The 16443-nt window shown below is 40.1% G+C and overlaps 1 protein-coding gene across 1 annotated transcript in view; it reads left to right on the top strand.

The window, feature by feature from the left end:
- Positions 1-5203: 5203 nt before the first annotated feature.
- LOC149225572 (protein DCL homolog, chloroplastic-like) overlaps positions 5204-16443 on the top strand; it is a 132853-nt gene continuing 121613 nt past the window's right edge. Inside the window, exon 1 of the mRNA XM_089377153.1 lies at positions 5204-5801. Within this exon, the coding sequence (XP_089233279.1) occupies positions 5320-5801 (482 nt within the window). The 5' untranslated portion in view covers positions 5204-5319. The remainder of the gene's footprint in view (positions 5802-16443) is intronic.

Below are 16443 nucleotides of genomic sequence, written 5' to 3'. Positions count from 1 at the left end.
CCATGGTTCTTCTTCTCAACCAGACCTGCACCACCAGTTCTCAGACCTTCATTGCCGCCCAAGTCACTGCCAGGGATTGCCATGGCATGGCTTGCTTCACCATGAGTCCCTTCCTCAGCAGCAGGTCCTGTATCTTCAAGGGGAGGAAGATTTTTGAGAAATTCCTCCTGTTCAGACTTCTCATTTTTCCAATTCTCCAAGCTGTCTTTGTCCATGGAATGCTCACTGCTTTGGGAAGGATCAGGGGCAATGCAGGCCAGAGGGGAGACCTGATTTTCCTCTTCCGAAAGAATAATGGTGATGTGAGCAGTAATAAGGGGCCTGTGCAAATTACTTTGAAATTTAAAGTGCGTGGTTTGGAAGGCATTGTTCGGAATAGGCTTACGACCAGAGATTAAAGATGGCCCAGCTTCGTGGACGGGGGGGATTGAAGGGTTCCGACGCAGTTTCCATAGCATGACCGGCTGGGGGATGCAAGCGGTTTTCACGACGCCCCCCTGAACGATGCCTCTTGCCCGAACGAACCATGATGACAGACAGGAGGTAGGGCGCATATAGATTATAGACAGGAGAGCCAACAGAACAGAGTCGGTTGAGGTGAGAGGGATGCCCAACAGAACTTGCAGACGACAACACAATACAACAGAACTTGCAGACGACAACAGAACTTGCAGACGACAACACAATGCGTAAATCCAGAACAGGGGAGAACTTACCCTTGATAGTGTTGGCTTGGAGCTCGCGGCGGTGAACCAGAATCAGTCCATCACCAACAGCCTCTGCTAACCAGGTTCCATTGCTGAGCGACTGAGCATAAGGCATGGTAAAACAGCTGTGGAGCAGCATGATTATAACTGAGGGAATGTTGCGTCGATCAGCGCAATGCATTAATGCGAATCCGCCAACCGATCCAGCATTAATACCTTCCCCCTGCTCGCATGAGGTTAAGTCCCGAGAGGCCACGCTGCTCTGCAGCTGGCAGTACCGGACTTTAATTCCTTGCATGAGAAACATTAAGGGTGATGGTGCCACCTGCATCCGGGAGAGATGCATCAATGTTACGATGCCTTAGAATCACTTTTACAATTATTAAAACTACTCTCCTCTTGTGTGTTGTCTCACATTAGTGGTGAGATTTGGTTTGTGGAATATATAAGTCCCAATGGACTTTGATCCTTATGTGAATGAGATTGTCCATAGAGGTATTGCCCTCCTACTAACATAATGGTTGATTGGCTATGGGATGAATCTTCCATAGGTCTTCACTTAATGAACCTATAGAGACCACACACATTCATGGGATATTAAATAATACCCCTAATTTTACTAGATATTGATAAATATCTCCCAAAATCCTTTTGTTTCACTCTCCTCCCAATACATATTTCCAACAAAAAAACACCCCCTATTTTTACTAGATACCCTTTTTTATAACCCTTAATACCTATGACCCCATAACCCTAATTCCCTCCCAATACCTATAATATATTAAGTTTATTTTTTAATGATTAAGAGAGCCCCTTTATGAATGAACATGGTAATATATTGGTCAACAAGGTGAAGCTCCCATGGAATCAACATGCTTGCTCGACCACCCTATCCCTTTTTGTGGGATGTGTTGTGTGTGTAAATAATAAACACGATAATAAATAGTTAAATACATCATATTTGACATCTTGGAATAATGTCTATGACTTAAAGATATCTTCTCCTCTTGTGTGTTATCCCACATTTCATTAGGGGGTTTGATATCCAACAACATATAAGTCCCAACATACCATGATCCTTATCCTGACAGGGGTATCCATAAAAGGTAGTGGCCCTCCTACTAGCATTACAAGATGAATATGCCTAATTACTCGATGTACCCCACATTCTTCATAGGATGTGTTAAATGGATGTGTGTGTTTGAGATAATAGACAATGAATATTAAACACAATAGTGTAGTTAGATATGCTATGTTTAAAATCTGCAATTGGTTTTTATGACTTTAAAATACCCTCTCCTCTTGTGTGCTATCCCATACTGCATATGGCATCTACTCTATGACAACATATAAGTCACAATATACAATGACCCTCATGATAATAGTGGTGTCCTCAGAGGTAGCAACCTTCATGCTAACATTTAATAGCTAATTGGTTGCAAGATGAATACATGTGCTTGTTCACCCTCTCCCTCATATTTGGGATGTGTCGTGTAGGTGCAAGTTTGTGATATAATCAATGAATAATAAACAATCATATATCATGTTTGGTGACTTGGAATAGTTTATATGACTTTAACTCTTCTACCCTCTTATGTGTTATCCCACTTTCTTTGTGAGGTTTGGTTTGCAACAACATAAATTCCAAACATGGCACAATTACTATGCCAATGAGAGTGTCCTTGTAGATAGCAACCCTCCTACAAACATAATGGTTGATTTTTTGTAGGACGAAAATGCATGCTTGTTCAAGCCCCCCCCTCCTTTTTTATTGAACGTGTTGGGTGGGTGCATGTGTATCATTATGAATGATAACAAATAATTGGAGATGTCATGTTCCTCCTCATATTGTTAGAAATATCATGTGGGTGTGGGTGTGAAATAATAAACACAATGAAAAATAATCAAATACATTGTGTTTGGCATCTTAGAATAGTTTATACACTTAAAATTCTCTTATCCTCTTATGTGTTGTGCAACATTGGTTGTGAGGTCAAGTCTCAACATGCCACAATCCTTATGTCAATGGGGTTGTTGACATAGAAAGTGAGCCTGCTACTAACATAATGGTTGATTGATTGTAGGATGAATATGAATGCTTGCTTGGCCTCATCCCTCCTCCATTGATCTATTTTGTCGGTGCTTATTTGTAATCATAAACATTGGAAATCGAATAATCAAATATGTCATGTTTGGAGTTTTGGAATAGTCTCTATGAATTTAAAATCTCCTTTCCTCTTGTGCGTTATACCGCACTGGTTGTAAGGTTTGGTTTATGACAACATATAATGTAACAACCCATTTCGAGGGTGATACTTCTAATATATATATATATATATATATATATATATATATATATATATATATATATATATATAATATATATAATAATATATATATATATATATATATATATATATATATATATATATATATATATATATCTATATAAAATTTTTCCTTTCAAAATCTATTACATCAATAAGCCAAAACTAAAAGCATCACGCATAGTGCATATAAGGCAACAATTACACTGGATAAAGGACCTACCAAAGGACACAAGGAACATGCATCCATAAAACCAACATTTTCTAGATTTAATACTTAAACACAACAATACTTGTAACTAATCACTTGCAAAAGTCCAAGGTTGAGTCAACTGTACTCCAACTCCCACCAACAATCTCCACCCAACTAATGTAATCACTCGCATATATATATATCATTTTTCCTTTAAAAATATTTTACATCAATAAGCCAAAACTAAAAGCATCACACATAGTGCATATAAGACAACAATTACACTGGATAGAGGACCTACCAAAGGCCACAAGGAACATGCATCCAAATCACCCATCCATAAAAACCAACATTTTATAGATTAAATACTTAAACACAAAATACTTGTAACCAATCACTTGCAAAAGTCCAAGGTTGAGTCAATCGTACTCTAGCTCCCACCAACAATCTCCAACAAGAGTTTGCAAACTAGTCTTAATAATAGAGCAAAAAAGTTCACTAAGGGTCCATTTTCCACCCAACTAATGTAATCACTCACACACACACACACACACACACACACACACACACACACACATATATATATATTCAAAATCTATTACATCAATAAGCCAAAACTAAAAGCATCATGCATAGTGCATATAAGACAACAATTACACTGGATAACGGACCTACCAAAGGCCACAAGGAACATGCATCCAAATCATCCATCCATAAAACCAACATTTTATAAATTAAATACTTAAACACAACAATACTTGTAACCAATCACTTGCAAAAGTCCAAGGTGAGTCAACTGTACTCCAGCTCCCACCAACAATCTCCAACAAGAGTTTGCAAACTAGTCTTAATAATAGAGCAAAAAGTTCACTAAGGGTCCATTTTCCACCCAACTAATGTAATCATTCGCACAAGTGTTTGCCCCTAAGCATGCCTCAAGCTCAATGATAATAGGAACCACAAACTCATAGTTTTCTCAAGAATTCCACCAACTACTAATGATTAAATCAATAGGGCTACAATCATTCAAGATTAGGTGTGGTGTAGAGGCTCCTAGAGTTGTAAGATCTACAAATCTAATGGGATTAAGTATGTAGGGGTCTTACTACTACCTTTAACACATGATATAATCCCTTTTGCTATACTAATAAGTCCTACCAATTCTAGTTTGTGTGTCTCTTTTCCCTGATGATCAATTAACAATGTGAAGTATGAAATTACTTCAAAGTTTTATTAGTGACATGGTAATAAAGCACTAAAAAAAAACCATAACATCATCATAGTATTTTATATAATTTTAATAATAAATGTTAAATAATTATAGTTCTTTTAAAATCAACACAATTATAGTATTACAATAGTAAACTTCTTACACAATTTTTATATTTGAATCCACATAATCCACACTACTTTTTAGAAATAAGTTGATAACTCAAATGATTAGGAGGTAAGTCTTACATTCTTCCCACTGGATTTCAAATTTTCTATGAATCTTTTAACTCATTCCAATAAAATTAAAAAACTAGATGTCTCCCATAAACTCTTCTTATAAATATATCTCCAAACATTCAAACCCTTATTAAATCATATATTATTAATATATTTAACTAGTCTACTATTAACCATACACTTCGTTTATAGTAATTTGATTCTAAACCTAATCCCTATCGCTCTTAACAAAATACCATTTTTCCATAATTAAGAAAAAAAACCAATTTTTTTTTACACGGTAAATTTGCGCTCTTTGCACCGTCGAAAGGCAAGGCCATTGTAATATTCCTCTCTTTGGTATCGTGATGCCGGTGTGCAAGGTCATCTCATTGGAATAGATTTATGTCTTTCCACGATACGATGCTATAACGTTTGTGATAAGTAGCTTTCCACCTAGATTTATAGAAATCAAAATAGCAGCCGCTAGCCAATAGAATCTCGAAATAGATTCCTTTATATTCCCCTCGTCAGCCTTCGGATAAGATAAATGGCGAGTGAGCAGCCACACACAATCATTTACCTTCCCGGAGCAGTCGACAATTTGTTCAAAAAAATGCATGGAGGCCACGCTCTCTGAGTCCGCCACAGACTCGCCATTCCAATGGCACCAAACATCTTGGGAACTTCAACTATAACAAAATGCTCCATGTTAAATCCCTTTTACACCTCAGTAGCTTCCACAGCCAACCAATTTCTCTTTTACAACAAATCCTTCCCACATCAGCCATCTCTAGCCAGTGCATGGCCATCATCAGCAAAACCCAACTTGAATGTCAGTACAATAGGACTTAAATTCCCTCCAGGCTCCATATTCAAAGAATGCCAAAACAGGATACATGGTTGGAACAGCAGTGAGAGTGGGGTTGAAGGGAATGATGGGATTACACCTGCTCTGCTGGAGAGGCCTGCATATGTTCCCAAGGGGGATGACAGTGAGAGTGTTGTTTTTGGGTCTTCTGATAAGGATGAAGATGAGCCAGAGGAGGAGCAGAGTATCACCAGCTGGGTTGATTGGGAAGATGTAATTCTCAAGGATACTCTCCCTCTTAAGGGTCTTGCGAGGATTATAATTCATTCTGACTGGTAATTATGTTATTTATAATGTTGTTTTTTGAGTTTTGTTGTTGTGATCCCCAGTCTGTTGTTATAGTATAATAATTAAAACATGAAATCATGTCCACTCTCCTCTGTTTATTGTGTTGTTGGGCATGTCCTCAACTTGTTACTGGGTATAATTGAAGAAGTAATCAAGATAAGCTCCAACTGGGTATGCGGACTGGAGAGTTTCCTGGTATATGGGACTTCTTCTGCTGGAATTGAGACAATAATTTAGTTGGAATTTAATTGGGGAAATGATCAAAAGTTCAGTGTGTTTAGAGTCTCCTTTCTCTGGTTGATCATCTCGGTTATGATATTCTCATGTTCGTTCTGGTTTTCACAAGTTAGATTATTTTGGAGAGAATTAACTGTGCAAATGATGTTAAATTCATATCTAGTAAGTTCGTAGGTTGGGCATTCAAGAAGGAAATGATGAATAAGACAAAAGTCCTTCATTTCAACCTCATGGACCAATACCTTCAGTTATTGGTATCTCGCCGTATATCTTTAAAAGTACGGAAACTGAAGCACAAGTCTCAACAAGGATAACTTCCTCTATCTGAGAAAATTCTCTGCTACCAAACTTGGACTCAGACTCTTCAATGCTAACATCAACTACATGTTTGGAATCAATTATATATTCCAAGCTGGAAAATTCTCCCAAATGCCGTCCCGCCATCAAACTGGAAAAATCTCCCAAATGGCATCCAGCCATTCCTGCTGTGTGTGTGCTACCTCAAACCTGGAATAATACTCCTCCATCATGGCATTCCTCCATGCCCACTCTGCATGTACCTCCACAAAGCTGGAAGAATATTCCTCCATCATGCGATTTTGTTATATGTGTTCTACATGTGCCTCCTCAAAGCTGGAAGAATACTCTATCATGGCGTCCCACCATGCCCGCTTCATTGGAGCAGCAACCTGGGAAGGCCAGCATTTTTAACTTGTTTGGCCAAACTGGACCAGGTTTAATGCTGTGTTTTTTCAATGTTCATTTACTGACCATCAAACTCACCAATACATTGTAAGCCTGTCTAGCAAGAAGCCGAAAGAAGACTCTTCTTTAAGCCAGAAACATAGAAGACATCATCTAGATGGAGAACCCTTAAAGGCACGAGGAAGGAGATAGAGCCAGTTCCAATAACTGGATAAGTGGCATCATTGCACAACTCCACTTGTATGCCATCCTGCTATTCTTGTGATTTGTAGAAAGCCTTCTTGTTAGAGGTCATGTGCTTGGATGTTCCACTGTCCACATACCACCCAACACTAGAAACAGTGCTAGTGGAAAGGCACAGTACGATTCAGAAGTTGTTTCAAGTATGGATGCTAACTTATCTTGCTCCAGATGAAGTTTTTGCACTCCCTGCAAACTCCTGTTGCTATTTCTTGGCTCTCGTCTTTTCAAAACATTGAGATGCATAGTGGCCCATCTTATGGCACTTGAACATCCCTTGAAGGCATGAGGAAGGAGACAAAACCAGTTCCAATCATTGGAAAAGTGGCATCATTTCCCAACTCCACTTGTATTCCATCCCCTTGTTCTTGCAATCTGCGGAAAGCCTTTTTGTCAAAGGTCATGTGTTTGGATGCTCCACTATCAAAATACCACCCTACACTAGAGACTGTGTTAGTGGAAAGGAAGGATACTATAGAGAAGGTTGTCTGAAGTTTGGATGTTAACTTATCCACTCTAGCTGAAGTTTATGTACTTCCTACAAACTCCTGTTGTTGTTTCTTGTCTTTTTTCCTCTCAAGACATTGAGATGCATGGTGGCCACTCTTGTGGCACATGAAACACTTCAAGTGACTCAAGTCACTTTTCCATGGGTCCAAAGAATTTGATTCTTCCCCTTGATTCTTTGACTGCTCCCCGGTCCTCCTTTCTTATTGCCCTTATTCATCCTTTTGATGAGGGATAGATTTTTCCCTTCCTTCTCTATACCTGCAATTGTATCGTCTTCTCTTCGACAAAATCATCCCATAGCTTCTCAAAGGTGGGAATGTTATCTCAGGCATAGACACACTAGAGAAAAGGTTGCCAAGAAGATGAAAACCCATTCAAAATTATTGTACTAATTCTTCACTCTTGACATCATCTCCAACTGATGCAAGTTGATCATGGAGTTCTGTTAGCTTCATCAAATCATTGGCTATGGTATTTGTTTTTCTCATCCGTGTGGTTTTGAGCTTATTCTTTAGAAGTAGCTTCCATTGAAGTCCTCACTTTGATGTAGTAACGAAAGCATGAAACATCTCCTTACTGTTCTTCTTCTGATCAGGTGATCCTTAGTAGAGTTGAGGATGATTTGCTTCTCTTGGATATCGTATTTTTATATTCTACCAACGAACCATTATTTGTAGGAAGTGTAACCATTTTTCCACATGATGCCCGTTACTGCCTAAACTAGCATCCAAGTGGAAAGTCCAACCACAGAGGCTACATTGCGGCCACAATATGAGAATTGCAGCACTATCACCTCACTACAATATACCCTTAACTTTAGGTCAGCTCCAAGTGCCAAGGGCGGTGTTACCCTTCATTTTAGCAGGGGAACATATAGTCATTTTTATTTTTGACAACACCATTGTAAGTCTGAAAAGATGCAAGTCAAAAGCCTTCCAGGCCATGTGAGGTTATGTATTATGGTATCCTAGGCCTATTATTGTTGGCCATGCTCAGTCCTCTTAGACTCCACTCTTAGGTCTTTTCATCTTGAATAGGATTGAAAGGCTTAGGATGGATCTACTTGGACACATGGTCTAAAGGAGCCATTGTTTTTGTAGGGATGATAGCAGTTGCAGGGCCAGTCCAGCCCATCTTACACACCTATGTCTTTTCCACATGGTCATATGTCGTAGAGTATATATGCATCTTTTGGGCCATGATACAAAGTATTTCAGTTTCTCAACATGGTAGTCTCACAGTTCACAACTTTCCATATTTTATCGTAATATTGCATGTATCCCAATGCATAGGGCTCTTGGGACCAAAATTCAACAGTGGCTCAAAATGTTCATCAAGAGGCATACTTGACATGCCATGTTGAAATTTTGGCGAAAAGAGGTTATTTCAAGCAAAATCACTTCTCCAAGTTCTCTGCACTCTCTCTCCTAGTCACGTAGGGAGTAAAAATAAGGTCATTTCTTGACATGCACGGATAAAATTTACATCAAGGTTGAAGTGAATCACACTCTGGACAAAACCCAGATGCTAGAATCCATCAATCAAGTAGGGCATTATCCATGCAAGCAAAAATCAACCTCATTTTTAGCTCTCATGTGGCAAGATTCAAATGGGTCTAAAGGTAACATCGTAGGGCCAAATTGGGCAAGCAACAACTTGTTGGAATCCTCATGGCATGGCCTACTTCCCTCAAGCAAAACGTTGGACAAAGCAAGTAGAGCATTTTCTCCATAAGGTAGTTTTTGGAACTAGTCAAAACACATGCAAACTAACATGTGGAGGTAAAAGAAGGTGAATTAGGACCCTGACTTGATGTGCATGGAAATTTTTTTATGTCAAAAGTTATATAAATTTTCTCTGGACAAAACCTATGTGTCAATTTCTTCAAATCAATAGGGGCATTGAAGATTTAGCAAACCATCCATCCATGCAAGGTGATGTCCCATCCAAGTGAGATGCGTTGGTGGAAACTAATTGTTGGAAAGTCAAAACTAGTTGTTGGTTGTCAAGAGGACATTGAAGGTGGTCAATAAGTCAAGGAAAGTTAATTCAAGTCAAATCGGCCCCCTCAACTAGTCATTGCCTCTCCAAGCCAAGTTGAACCTTTTGTGGGTTAATAATTTTTTTTTTGTAATGTAAAAATTATTTTCTCATGAAGTGATTTAGTCTCCAAGTTGTGAATGAAAAGTCAAATAATACTATTTTGGGAGAGTCAAACTAGCTATTATTTAGCCATTACCAAAAAAATTATGTAAGGTTAGATCCTTTTCCCATTTGTTGTAGTTGAATTATGAGATCAATTTATGCCATAATAGAAAATTTTCATTTGCAATTACTTTCGTGTGGATTGATTTTTCTATGCCCTTGAATCCAGATTGGATCATTATCTTATTTTTCATCCATCTTGTTGCTTCAGAATGGGAAATGTGGAAGACTATATGCACATGACTATTTTTACTAGTGGTCAAAGTTGGAAAATTTTGGGTTAAAAATTTATGAGCCATTTTGAGGCTTAAATGAACACTTTTTGTAGTCCCGACTATTAGATTTTGGGTAGCTTAGAAGGTATTTATGAGAGAGGACAACTCACCAAAAAGGAATTTGTTGGGCGATTTACCCAAAAGTGGGGTTTTGGGCCCAAAGTGTGGGTTTAGTACCAAAAGAAAATTAATTATTTATTCTAAGGGTTGAGAAGCGAAAACCATAAGTTCTAGTGGTTTCCTAAATGACCCTAGAGAAAAGTATATAAGGAGCCTAAGGAGAGGCCCATTGGAAACATCATTGAGAAGGAATTCATTGTGTGTGAAGGCTAGAAGAATGTAGCCACAAGACAACCCTAAAGGAGCCAAGTATAGAGGACGGTGAAGGAGTTTTTGGTGCTGAGGTTGAATGGATCCAAGCGCAACCATGTGACAGTCTTATCCATGGTTGAGAAGAGGAGGAGGCTGTAACTTACAAAAGGGTCCGACTTGTAGCAAAAAGGGCCAAAAAGGGCCAACATCAAACATGTACAAACCTGATCCGAGGTATTTAGGAAGGGCTGAGATCCACAAGACTTAGATCGATAGGCCGAGGCTCAGATATGGAGGTGCCGAGGGCAGGAGGAATGGTTTGCGGTTAGGTTGAGGGCTTAAGCAAATACAGGAAGAAGGCTGAGTGCAGGAAGAGGGGCAGATCAAGTAGCCGTAGGGTGATTAAGGCCTAGTATGGCCAAACACTGCTTGAACAAGGTAGATGAGATTCAGATTTCAAGGGTCGAGGATCATCTAAGGGAAGTCAAGGGGCAGATCTAATGCTAAAGTTGTAGCAAAGGTCTGTACTGAGATTTAGAGTCCTGGTTAAGGCGAATCTCAGGCATATCTATGGCTGAAAGACTGATTTGGGAGGTTATGGGTCTGAGATGGATAAATGTTAGTCCGTGGCTCTGTCAAAGGCTAGACAAATTGCCTACTTTGGATGTGCAAAACACTAGGAACAAACCAAGAGCGATTTGGTGACCATGTGAAGCAGTAAAGGTCGAGAAAGGGTTGATCTGAGATCAATATACTAGCCATAGTATGGTCAGTGAAAGATATTTGTTTGTTCAGAAATGCAGCTGTGAACAGAGTGTATTTCGAGGGCTATTATACAGTGACCTTGAGGATCTAAGGGATTGTGAGTGCTGATGTTTAAGGGTTGATGTACAATCTAAGTCACATGACACATCCTTAGGGGTCCTATGTCTCGTATTTCGCGTGTTAGACACGACACGACGCATAAAAGTGTCCGACACATTTTTGAACGTGTCCTAAAATCATGACACGTGTTTGGGCTGTGTCAGACACGTGCCCTAATGTGTCCTAATTTTAGGAAACTTGTCTCACTAAAATCCCAAAGTAAAAAGTGTCATGTCTTGATTCTTTTTCATTTTTCTTGTCAATTTCGTGTTTGTTCATGAGGTGTTAGCCAACATGGATCTTAATGACCCAAAGCTAAAGCTAGTCACTTTTGATGATGCTTGAGGGGTCATCCTCCACACCAACAAATGCAACAAGAGATCTTGGATTGGGCATAAAGGAGGAGGATGGAGTAGAGTGAGATAGCAGTGATAGTGATGGTGATTATGACATGGAGGAGGAGTTGGACTATTGATAGCATTGTGACTAGTGAGTCATGACCAGTACCACTGATGAGCTATGATATTCCTACCTATTTTGTATCTACTCTATTTTGTATTTTCCACTGGCATTCCCTCGGTATCTATGCAATACATTTTGATTTTGATGACTTAATGAGAAATCTGCAATTTATGGTTTTAATATTTAATAACTACTTCTAAATTTCTAGTATTATTTTATCAATCATAATATTTCTAAATTTCTTGTTTCTTATGTGCTTGAACAATTGTCAATAACATGAACAATGGACATTGAACTGTGAACATAATTGATGTAGTAAATTAATAAACTAACTAGTTCTAAAATTGTAAATAGTAAATCAGTGAATTACTAAATAGATATCATCATGATTCATATATGTAGATGTTCCAATTTCTAAAAAATATGGATCAAGCACTATATTTCAATATATATATATATATATAGTGTGTGTGTGTGTGTGTGTGTGCGTGTCCCCCATGTCCTGTTTCCGAGGTCGCTGTGTCTTGTGTTGAATACTCGTATTTACATGTCCTTGTGTCATGTGACAGTGTACAATGCATCATGTGACAATGTATTGAGTGTTTGTATTATTATGCAGTAGTAAATTGAGTACAATTTGTTGGATGCCCAACTGGCTATCCGATACAAAGAAAAACTGGCAAAAAGGTTTGTGAGAGAAATCTCACACTGTTCTAGGAGATTCGATTATGATCTAGGGCTTGCTCACTGGCCCCACGCTGCCTCTACGTCAACCCTACGTAGAACTGCGTCACTCTGGCTAGGCTCTGCGTCAATCCCTCTGCTGACCTCCTGTTGGTTGGAAAATCGACCTCCTGGCCTTCGGTCTCACTCCCCGGCTTCTGGCACTGAATCTCGTCTTCCCCAGCTAGAATTCGAACTCCCTCTGAAGCTCTGCGCTGCCTCACTGAACTGCTCTCTGCCTTCTTTGCCTTGCACTCCCCGGATTTGGAAAACTTCCTCTAGTCTACTATCCCTGCCCCTCACTGCAAGAAATCACTTCTATCTCTTCTCTAGAAACTGTTGCATTGCCCTCTCTGAGAAATTCGATCTCTTGATATCTCCCCGATGTGTTTTCAAAATGCCCATCGAAGTCCTTCTTATAATCCTCTAGTTGAGTAATCAACAACCTAGATTAGATTCTAATCAATGGCTCAGATCATTTGGACTTTATCTCTGTCTTCTTCTAGAAGTTTCACCCTCAGTTTGATTAATACCCTTTAATTATTTTAATTTCCTAAGTTTAGGCTTAGGCACCCATAAAAAATAATTAATTATTTTAATAAAACTGTCTCCAACTGGAATTTCCCAAAATGATTTCTGGGTATTGTGGAATACATGTGTCCTAGCCTCCCTGCACGTTCTGAGGGTAAGAGCATATCTGATGCTACTAGAAATCAACACTCCCTCTTAGCGAGGAATGTGCTCTAATAATGAACCTGCTGAAGCATCACCCTGTTCTATAACATCTCCATCTGCGTTGCTGATGTCTGACATCACTGCCCACCAACTACTGCGCAAATGTTGCATCTGTATTGTTGCTGACCCTGCCACTCCTAACACTGCATCTGTACTGCAACCCTCGTAAATGCTACATTTGTGCTGCTGCTGGCCCTGCCTTGCCACTGCCAACGCTGCATCTGCACTGCAACCTTCTCCAACTGTTGTTGCTATTGCATCAGCAACGGGAAAGCATCCAAAATTACTGAACATGTGTTTAGCATGATGCATCTGTTGCTGGAGTTCTAATTGCTGCTAGTCTCTGCGCTGACCCTCTGAAGCCTCTGCACTGCTGCTGACTCTGCACTGTGCCAATTGCATTGCTGCCAATTCTAGCTCTGCGTTGCTCTGACTCTAGCACTCCTAGCTACTGCAACTGTCACACCAACACTCCTCTGCACCAACTGACCTGGTCCATCCTGCTACTTTTGATCTGGGCTCCCGTAGCAAGGTTTTGATCCAAGAGGTGGACTCCCCAAGGATCCTACCCATCTGTAGTTCTTTCGAACTTACAGTTCTAGATCGTCCCACCTCTCCCCTGGAGGTATCTGGGCAACCATGGCAAACTCCTCCTCGATCTTTGCAGATGTAGCCTTCGGATCATGTTTCTCGTCCTTGTCCTTCTTCTTGAGAGGACACTGTGTAGCGTAGTGACCAAGTGTAGAAATTTCACCTATAGAACAAACCGATATGTGCAATGTCCTAAAGCATTAAGCGGAAGCATAATCGAATTCATGAGCAACATCAAGTAGAAACATGCATAACTGATCAACAGAAATAATCACACATAACACAAGATTTATCCAGGGGAAAGCACCAACATAAAACCCCAACCATGTATTATCAATCAAGTGGAAATCCTCTTCACAATACAAAAAGAATTAGCTCTCAAGCTATTCAGTTCTCAATGAACTATGAATATATGAAGATCATAGACTACCTAGGCCTCAATATATAGGCCACAAGTCTTCCAATCTCCTATAATACATATTTCTCTTGGAAATAGATCATTCTCCATGCAAGGAATACTTATCAGAAATATCCAAGCATCTAATAGTCCACTGTCCCTCATCTGATCTCAACTGGGTCTTTGTCTGAACTGACATGCATCAGTTATCCGTGAGAGAATGCTCAGTTATTTGAAATAATAGTTGTCACATGCATGCAAGCATTAACAAACTATATTTCATTATTTTAACAACTTGTTAAAATAATCTAACTAGACTTGACTAAGTAAAACTAAGTCAATTGATTCTCTCATTATAGAACTGAACCTTATCTCCTTTAATCAAGGGATAAATTCCTAAATCAAGGGAGAAAATAATTGCATGATCTCACAAAGACTTCAAGTTTAATTTTCCATAATTAATTAACTCATAGAGATTAATTAATTAATATTTTAAACTGCTGTTAAGACCAAATTCGTTTTTACTTCCTATAGTTAGACTAGGGACTGCTAAAAATAGGAAGGGACCCAGAAATGCTATTTTTAGAACTTTCTATTTTTAACAGTTTCACCTCTCACCCAATGTGGCCAATGACCTCACTGGCCAAACTGCTATTTTTAGCAGGTCTATTTTTAGCACATTCTAAATTTAGCATTTCTTGTTGCACACTTTTCAACACTCCCTCCCAACAAGAAATTCTTTCTCTCGAACCCGATCCTGTAACTCTGGAATGTTCTGCGTGCAACACATCTACCTAGTCCACTTGCTTCAACAACACTTGGAACAAAAACACTCCCAACTGACCACTTTGTTGGGTTAGGAACATAATCTGATGCTGAAGCTCTACCTGCTGCTGACAAGTGCTCCCTCTATGACATCTGCGCTACTGCAACATTTCCATGCATTTCGCACCATTGCACACCTCTCTGTGCCAACAAGCACTGTGCAAAACACTTGTGACTCTCGCATCGCTGCAGCCTGCTAGCTATGCGCTGTCCTGGGATTCCCTGCACTGTCGCTCTCTCTGCCGCTCCATCCGCATCCGTCTCTACCCAATCAGTCGGTTCCTGCTACTCCACATCGGGGCTCCTGTAGCAAGGTCTCATCCAAGAGGTTGGGTACCTCAAGGATCCTGCGCCTCCTCCTTGGGACGATCAATCCACATCACCCCACCTCCTACCTGGAGGTATGGTTGCATGCGATCCCTCTGCCCACTTGGCTCGAAGTTCCCCCCTACTGGAGGTCTCTGCATGAGTAGATGTCTCTATTCGATCTCCTCTCAGCTTCCCCTGTTGTGGCTGCTCCACAACCTCCTGAAGCTACTGCACCAATCGTGGCTCCTCCACAATCGTCTGAGACTTCTTCTGGCGCTGCATGTTGAGAGGTAATATACCCTCCCTCTCAACCACCAAGTCTCCATTAGTTGCCTTGCTGCTCAAGGCTTTGCATGCATCTTGAACCTCAAGAGCATATAGGTTCTTGACCCGTGAACCAATCTACTTCCCCTGTCTAGTGATGATGTGTCTAAGGAAAACCTTTCCCTTACTGAAGACTACATCATAGCCTTTGTCTTCCAGCATCGCGATCGACACCAAGTTTCTCTTCAGTCCTGGTACATACTTGACATCAGTCAAGGTAAGGCAAGATCCATGCTCCCTCTAAAAAATAACCGTGCCTACACCTAAGACACTATACTTCTCATCATTACCCATCGCTATGAGTATCTAGAGATCTTTCTCCTCCAAAGTACTGAACAAACTCTTATCGCCGGTCATGTGGAAAGAAGCTCTACTGTCAAGAAATAAACCACTTCCCACCATGGATGAAACCATGCATGCGAAGAGTGTGAAATCCAACTCAAACTGTGAAGCAAGTGCCTCACCTTCAAATCCTTCCCCAGATTCCTTCTTGGATTTCCTTCGTGGACAATTTGCAGCATAATGGCCCACCTCATGACAACGAAAGCATCACACTTTCGATTTGTCAACCTTCTTCCCATCATTGGAAGAACTGGATTCGGAAAGAGAAACCTTCTCCTTCCACTTCTTTGCCTTAGTCGCTAAGGCACAGTTCTCCTCATCATGCATGGATGAAGAACTGTCTCTGGTGCTCCGTCTGATCTCGTCCTACATCAAATCCGACCATAGTTGTTCCCAATCTGGCAGTTGCTCCCTTCCACTCACCGAGTCCTGGTAGCTATGCCAGCTCTTAGGAAGGCCAAGGAGTGCTAGACTCACCATATCCTCATCCAATGTCACGACCCCTACACTTGCAAGCTCATCCCTGCATGTGATGAGCTTGGTCAGATACATAGAGATTGTCTCATCCCTTTC

Source organism: Pinus tabuliformis, chromosome J (assembly GCF_031772625.1).
Source record: "Pinus tabuliformis cultivar Carrire ecotype Pingquan chromosome J, CPIR1, whole genome shotgun sequence".
NCBI classification, from domain to species: domain Eukaryota; kingdom Viridiplantae; phylum Streptophyta; class Pinopsida; order Pinales; family Pinaceae; genus Pinus; species Pinus tabuliformis.
The sequence above is the reverse complement of the archived record's forward strand: the minus strand, read 5'-3'. Positions and strand labels throughout refer to the sequence as shown.